The 7524-nt window shown below is 41.1% G+C and overlaps 1 protein-coding gene across 1 annotated transcript; it reads left to right on the forward strand.

Annotated features, from left to right (window-relative positions):
• Positions 1–350: 350 nt before the first annotated feature.
• LOC145406077 (uncharacterized) lies at positions 351–5108 on the forward strand. The gene is made up of 5 exons (XM_080277263.1): positions 351–990; positions 1809–1943; positions 2683–2767; positions 3362–3441; positions 4518–5108. Exons 1-5 carry the CDS (start codon positions 767–769, stop codon positions 4783–4785), a joined length of 792 nt encoding a protein of 263 aa, XP_080133389.1. The 5' UTR covers positions 351–766; the 3' UTR covers positions 4786–5108.
• The last annotated feature ends 2416 nt before the right edge of the window (positions 5109–7524 follow it).

Here is a 7524-nt window from a genome sequence, read left to right on the forward strand (position 1 = left end):
ACAACAGAGAGAGAGAGAGAGAGAGAGGCTACCGTAATGAAGGGGGTAAATTAGCGTTCTCACTGGCTCACTATAGTCGGTCTGTTTTCACCTGACGGAACTGGGTCACTCCTGCAACCTGATAATTAAGTTGTGGTTGCAGGACATTCATTGAGCCTCAGTTATGTAGGATGATGATGATGATGATAATGGTGGTTGTGGTGGTGGTGGTGATAATGATGACTGATTTATTGACTGATTTGTATTACTATTATTATTATCATCATTATTATTATTATTATTATTATTATTATTACTACTACTACTACTACTATTACTACTACTACTATTTACAGATGGCTCCAGCACAACGGATGACAACTACGATGCGACTTCAGAGAGTTATGACAGTAGTAACAGTAGTGACCGTGATAGAGATAGTGACAGATGGAGCAGTTTGGGGTGTCACAGTAGCAGAAATCAAACAGAACCAGTAAACAGTGGTGGAAATAGTAGTGACAGGGATGGTGGCAGACGTAGGAGTAGTGGAAGACGAAGTAGTGCCGGTAGGAGTGATAGTAAGAGTAGGAATAATAATAGTAACAGTGAACGCAAGAACAGTAGTGGATATGACAGTGAAAAATGCAGAAACAGTAGTGGAAATGATAGCAAACGCAGAAACAGTGCCAGAAACGATAGTAAACGCAGAAATAGTAGCAGAAACGGGCGTCAACGGGGACTGAGAGAACGCAGACACTTTGGCGGGAAAGGGGAAAATGGAGGTTACATGACCACCGACTCAGACGAAGATGGCGACTTTGACCTGATCCGCACCCTCCGCCATTACCGCCCCGGCCGCAAAATGTCGTCCACGTGCGATTCGGGCTGCTCCTGTCCGTCGTGTGCTTCCGAGAGCGACATGTCTTTCTTCAGCAGCGAGGAGGGGCCGCCAGGAGGAGAAGCGACCCCTTACCGCCGTGCTGCTATCTGGCTGGAGAGCGTCAAGTACATGTAAGGAGGCCACTATACTCCCCCCCCCCCCTTTTTTTTTTTTTTTTGCTACATTTGAACACTGTCTTCCCCATTTCTAATATAAGTATCATTTTCAGCTATTACTACTGTACCCTATAATAACGTTTGTGATGCTACGCCCGTGACTACAAAAGGACGAAGGGATATACTTGTAAGATACCAAAAGGGGATGACATGCACTCAGCTAAGGTATTGTTCAATTTGTAGCGGCTATTTAGGTGATCCAGTGATCGTGATGGTACCTCCTTTGCGAATGGTTCTAGGACTGGACTCCTGTTGGGCCAAAGTAATAGTAACAGGTTTCCTTTGACCCTGAAACCTCGGAAGGCTTCACAGTGGAGAGTAAAATAGACTGGCGTTAGTTAGAGTAATTTAAATAAGTGCATCACAAGGTTTAAGGGCTAATAGGCAAGGAGTTCTCATGATCTGACTACTGACCCCTATTGTTGTTGTTGTTATTATTATTATTATTATTGTTATTATTATTATTATTATTATTATTATTATTACGACCACTACTGTTTTTATTATTACTCATGTTGCTGTTGTGTTTCTGTTGTTAATATCATTTCAGTCACTCCAGTTCTGAAAACGATGATCAGCACACTCTCACGACAATAAATAAATATATAAATAAAAAAATAAATAAAACCCTCAAACAAAAATAAATGAATAGAGACAATAAAAAGAAAGCCTACCCAATCTAATAACTAACTAAATAAATAAATAAATAAATAACACTTGCGTCCATTACAGTTAACCACCACCATTCGTCTGACCAAAGATGTTGATTTCAGGTTGGGTTTACTGGTGTACGGGCTGGTGGGAGTGTTCGGCGTGTTCACCCTGCTCGGCCTGTGGGTGTACTACCGTACCAGGGGGGATGTGGGTAGCGAGGGTGAGGAGTCGGCTACGAGGATACTGTACTGGGCGTGAGTTGACAAAACCGTAGAGCGGATTGGTAAGGGAATGAGTTGGCAGAGGAGACGAATTAGCCAGGGTTGATCTATGCCGCGAGTTAGCATACGGAGATGAATTGGCATAGGAAAACGAGTTGGCATAGAATAAGAATTAGTAAGAATTGACCAGGAAAACGAGTTGGCATAGGAAAGCGAGTTGGTAAGGAAGACATGTTGGCAGAAGATGCGAATTGACTGGGGAAAAGCGTTTAGGTGGGCAGGGAAATATACCACATTGATATTATAGTCGCTTTTATTTCACTCGAGGGAACTGGGTCACTCGCCCAACTTGAGTACTAAGTCGTGGTTGTGTGAAATGCGATGAGCTTTAGTTATGAGGTAGAAATGAGTCTCTTTGGTTACTAGTCATAAGGAATCCTCCAGTCTAACTACACTTGGCTGAAAAAAAGTTAGAGATCTCTGACAGATTAAAACTAAAACAAAACTGTGTACTCTTTATAGGAAAGAAGAAAATGTAAATGAATAAACTTGTAAGGAATTTAACTCACTAATGGCTGAAATGGGTACACGAGCAACTGTCAACAGACAGACAGACAGACAGACACAGAAAGAGACAGAGAAAGATCAGCTCTTGAAAATGTCTACAAACTTATATTCCTGTCGCGAAGAAGTAAGGGACACAAGGAAAATGGCAGCGAAGTTCCTATGTCCTGTATAAGAAATAGTTATTAAAGTTGCTACCAATCCCCAGGGGGCCCATGTTGGCGGTCATGGTGGTGGTGGTGGCGGTGTGGCAGGGGCTGTGGTGGTGGCTTCTTAAACACGGATATGGCAAGGTGAGTAGTGGTGGGGGTGGTGATGATGATGATGATGATGATGATGATGATGATGATGATGATGGTGGTGGTGGTGGTGGTGGTAATGATGATGTTGATGATGATGATGATGATGATGATGATGATGATGATGATCAAAAGCGTGTTTTCTGTGTGAAAATAATTCATTATTTCTTCACGATCTTGCTTTCATTTTATCTGTTAAAAAACGTTCGGGCATGCGTTGGAAGTCAAGACGAAATCATGAAATCTTGATCAAAATCAAGATCATTGCAAAGGCATACTGCTATCCACTTGACAGCGACCTTTACATTCTATTTGTATATAAACCTCCATCATTTTACAGGGTGATTCGTATATAACATTCCACTTCCACTGATTAGTCGTGTGTTGCGGGGACGGCTCGGTCAGTGTTAAGTGTCTATCCTGCACCATTCAATCACTTCCTACTTCCCACAACCCCTTCTCAGTCCACACCTGCCCAAACTGCGGCATTCCCACAACACAGAAGATAATAGAGTTTCTAGTGCAGCGTTATTTATGGACCACCTTTTATAACAACTAACAAGTGTATTTTTGTATTTTCGTACCCAGGGTGACCAGATTTTGGACCGTCGTCAGGTGATTCGCCAGGCCCAGATGTACGGCTTGGTGTATACGGTGCGAGGGGCGGTGTTAGTACCATTTGTTTTAGTTTGCCATTGTGACTAGCTTTGTAAGATTCTCTCTCTCTCTCTCTCTCTCTCTCTCTCTCTCTCTCTCTCTCTCTCTCTCTCTCTCTCTCTCTCTATTTACCTATCTATTTATGTATCTATTTGTCTGTGTGTTTGTGTGTTATTCATACTATCAGACATGGGGGGGGGGAAGGATACGAGATGTCAGTTAACCCTCCCTGTCCCCTCTGCTTACGACGTGTCCGTAAATCTAGAAACGTACACTTCTTCCACATGCACTTCTTTAAAGGCGCGAGTTCTTCATCCGGAATCATTACGCAAAGGATTTAGTTCTTCATTAGGAATTATTACTTAACTACATGTCTCTGAAAATTTCGGAGTGGGGGAGACCACTGTGTTATTCAGCTTCATACAACCCTAGACTGACAGACATGGTTGATCTTAACAGGCACATGCAGAGAGAGGGGAAGGGAGGGATGCTGGGGGTACCAGACCATCTGACCCCTTTGCACCATATGTTCCAAGTGCCCTCTTTGATCTCAATCTGTGTATGTTTATTTGATGTCGGTAAAGCATGGTCAGAAACAATTTGCAACCCTTTAAAATGAATGTTGATTTAATTGATGCAGCATTAACTTGCCCCCTCCCTTCATTTATTTTAGTACATGCCCTAAATTAGTTCTCTGCACGACCTTCGATGTTAAGCATTTTTAGAACACCCACTTCTTTTATAAAAGTTAAGAATCTATAATGATTCGGTGGATGACTGAAGTTTCACAACTGAAAAAGTTCTTCAAAGCAAACTCTTAGTTATGACAGGGAACTGATTTGTAAGTTTGTTAACCCCTTTAGTATGATGACGCCCTTTTCATCTGTATTCTTGTCATTACTAAACTATTTTGTTAATTGGATCTCACATACAAGCTTCATTAACCCCTTGCTAAACCAAGGTTCTTTCTTAAGTTAAATAAAATCGTTTGGAGTTACCCAGAAAAAGCAATAACTAACGAAATAAATAAAAGATATCACCGTACTGAAGGGGTTAATTTACATCTAGAGTAATGTTTTGTTTATAGGTACGCGCCAACCCAGCCAGACCCTCGAGGCGGACGGCACCCTGCACGATACGAAATTGTGGCTTATGAAAGCGAGCACGACCCAGACACCTACTTCGACAGCGATCTGGAGGAGGACGGGCAGTACCGCAGGAGCATCACGCCCTGGAGGGAGGTGACGGAACTGGAGAAGAGGGTGCGCAGGAACATATACACACGAAAGGCTTGGTTTCGAGATGTGCCCATTGTGTGGTGGGAACTGCAGACTAGACCCACCACAGATATGTAAACTAAGTAATAAGGGTCGCATTCTACCGTAACACCTTTTCCTTGGCGATTCATTCTGTACATTACACCTTAATGTAACTCTATATCACTAATGCAAAATACATCGATTTTAGTGGTAGCAGCTGCAATCTAAGGCTCACTTAAATGTGAACCCAGTGGACTGCAGGCTGAAATTCTTCCTTCCTGCTGACCATTACCCTCCTTTCGGGAGATAAGGAGTAGAGGGACGCCTACATAACCAGGCATCACCACCGCCCACTTATATCAATGCCACCGCATGAAGGCATCCCTTTCCAACACTACATCGATTTTAAAAAGATACAAATGACCTAAAATATGAAAGTGTGAAATGCAAAATAAACCGCTAAGGAAGAGGTACTACGAAATACCCAACGAGGACACGGCTTCATGAGTAACGTGATTCGTGAACCAGCCCATGATTTAAAAAAGGAAGGGAGGGGAGTGAAGAAAAAAGATTCTGTATTCGTCCATTTGAAGTTCGCTGCACTATGAAACATTCTCCTGGAGGGAGTGATAGCCAGAATTATCCCTTCCTGATGCTGGCGAGGTACGAATCGGGAAAGTAAAGGGTCGGGAATGGGCGCAGTGCATGTTACAATGAAGAAATTTTACTGATTGCTTGCGTCTGTCATTCTGTGTATATAATTGCTCTGAACAGTGAGAGTGCAGAAAATAAATAAATATGTAAATAAATAAGGACCTACCAAAAACTATATGCCCAGGTGAGTCAATGTCTGTAATTATAATCGGTATGAATAGACAGGTGCAGATATATAATAAATTGCATATGAAAGGACACACTGCCACACCTATTTTGAATACATGCTGCGGCCTGATGCCAAACCCAGACTCATGGTGCAAGAGATCGTAAGACAAATGCGCTACCAATGATCAACCCTGACTTACCAATATTTATTTAACTTGAATCAGATGGGTCTTTTCGTAGTTTCTTCTAGACGACTCTCTCTCTCTCTCTCTCTCTCTCGCTCCCTCTCTCTCTCTCTCTCTCGCTCCCTCTCTCTCTCTCTCTCTCTCTCTCTCTCTCTCTCTCTCTCTCTCTCTCTCTCTCTCTCTCTCTCTCTCTCCCTCTCTCTCTCAGCTTAGGAGGCCTCACTGTTTTGAAAGCGTTAGGAAGGTTGTCCCTAAACCCTTCCAGTTCGAAAAATCCATCCCAAGCTGAATAAAACCGTCGAAGTATGGAAAGAATGAGGTAAATATTAAGTGAGGTGGTTGCAGAAATTAAATTATTATAAATCTCCTTTATTTTTTGGCAGTTTTCTACATATATCAGTCTTATTTAGGCTTCCCACTTACCTAAGGTTAGTATAATCTGCAAAATACCTGTTTCAGTTATTATTATTATTGTTATTATTATTATTATTTTTATTATTATTATTATTATTATTATTATTATTATTATTTTATTATTATTACTTATTTAAAAAGAATAAAGCTATAATGTGACACTACTATATTCACTGTCCTTGATTTAATACACGATCTTTCAACAGGCACATTTTCTTTCATATTAAGTTACTGTCTTATACTAGCAGGTTCTTTCTGGCTCTCTGAACCCTACAAAGCCCCAAAGATGAAAAAGGAGGTCCAGTTGAAAATGATGATGAACTGGTATTATTTGTTATTATATATTTCTTTTCCTACTAAAGAGACCGAAGACCTTATGCTAAACCCGATGCACTCAGAAATTACATCTCTTGTTTCTCCCCCTAAAAGGAAATCTAAGGTCCAAACAAAATGGTTGCTGGTGCGGGCGAGTGTGGGCGGAAGTTTCGTATCACCATAATCCATTCTGGTGACCCACTGGACGCCGGAGGGTGGAGACGAGACATTCTATGGGTTACAGTGATACAAAACTACTATGGATTACAGTGATACAGAACTACTATGGGTTACTGCAATACAGAACTACTATGGGCTACAAAGACACAGGATTTCTATGGGTTACAGTGATACCAAACTACTAAGGTTGCACTGATGCAGATTTCTCACCAGTGCCAGAAAGCTTCTGGTGTGGACGCGAACTTAGGAAATGGTGGTTAGAGGGAGCACGTGTTGTCCTGCCCTATGGTCCGTCTTACCCAGCCTAGGTATCCTGTAGGGAAGTATTATTATTATTATTATTATTATTATTATTATTATTACTACTACTACTACTACTACTACTACCTGTACTGTACACGTAGTATGATTATAACCTACAATATAGTGTAGTATTATATTTTTCCTGATTATTATACTCATTATCATCCTCATTATTGTATTCGTTATTACCACTTATATAATCTTTTTTAACCCAAAGAACTTAATGAGATTACCTGTTTTGTTTTTTCACAAGATAAAATGAAAAAAAAAATAATAATTCTACTCAGGAAGCTAATTTTCACTTGTTAGGTGTTATTTGACATTGTATTTGTATGTATTAATATATGTATGTACTGTACGTGTGTGTGTGTGTGTGTGTGTGTGTGTGTGTGTGTGTGTGTGTGTGTGTGTGTGTGCGTGTGTGTGTGAAATACATCACAAAATAAACTTAGAACAAGCAACCATTGCGATCTGTAGCTGAAATTCCGAGTTTCGTGAAGAGTGATGTTCTCTGAGGAGGTGTTTTGACCGCAGGGTGCATGAAGCTTTACATGGTGTACAGGAGAGAGAGAGAGAGAGAGAGAGAGAGAGAGAGAGAGAGAGAGAGAGCAGATTG

This window comes from Coenobita brevimanus, chromosome 69, assembly GCF_032717465.1.
Source record: "Coenobita brevimanus isolate Jiangsu-jjx chromosome 69, ASM3271746v2, whole genome shotgun sequence".
In the NCBI taxonomy this organism is placed as follows: Eukaryota; Metazoa; Arthropoda; class Malacostraca; order Decapoda; family Coenobitidae; genus Coenobita; species Coenobita brevimanus.

Bases quoted from the DNA above. Each gene is read 5' to 3' on its own strand.
- LOC145406077 (XM_080277263.1), top strand. From the start codon at position 767: ATGACCACCGACTCAGACGAAGATGGCGACTTTGACCTGATCCGCACC. The intron at 991-1,808 runs GTAAGGAGGCCA...TGTTGATTTCAG, and splicing joins CTGGAGAGCGTCAAGTACAT to GTTGGGTTTACTGGTGTACG. The intron at 3,442-4,517 runs GTTAGTACCATT...TTTTGTTTATAG, and splicing joins TATACGGTGCGAGGGGCGGT to GTACGCGCCAACCCAGCCAG.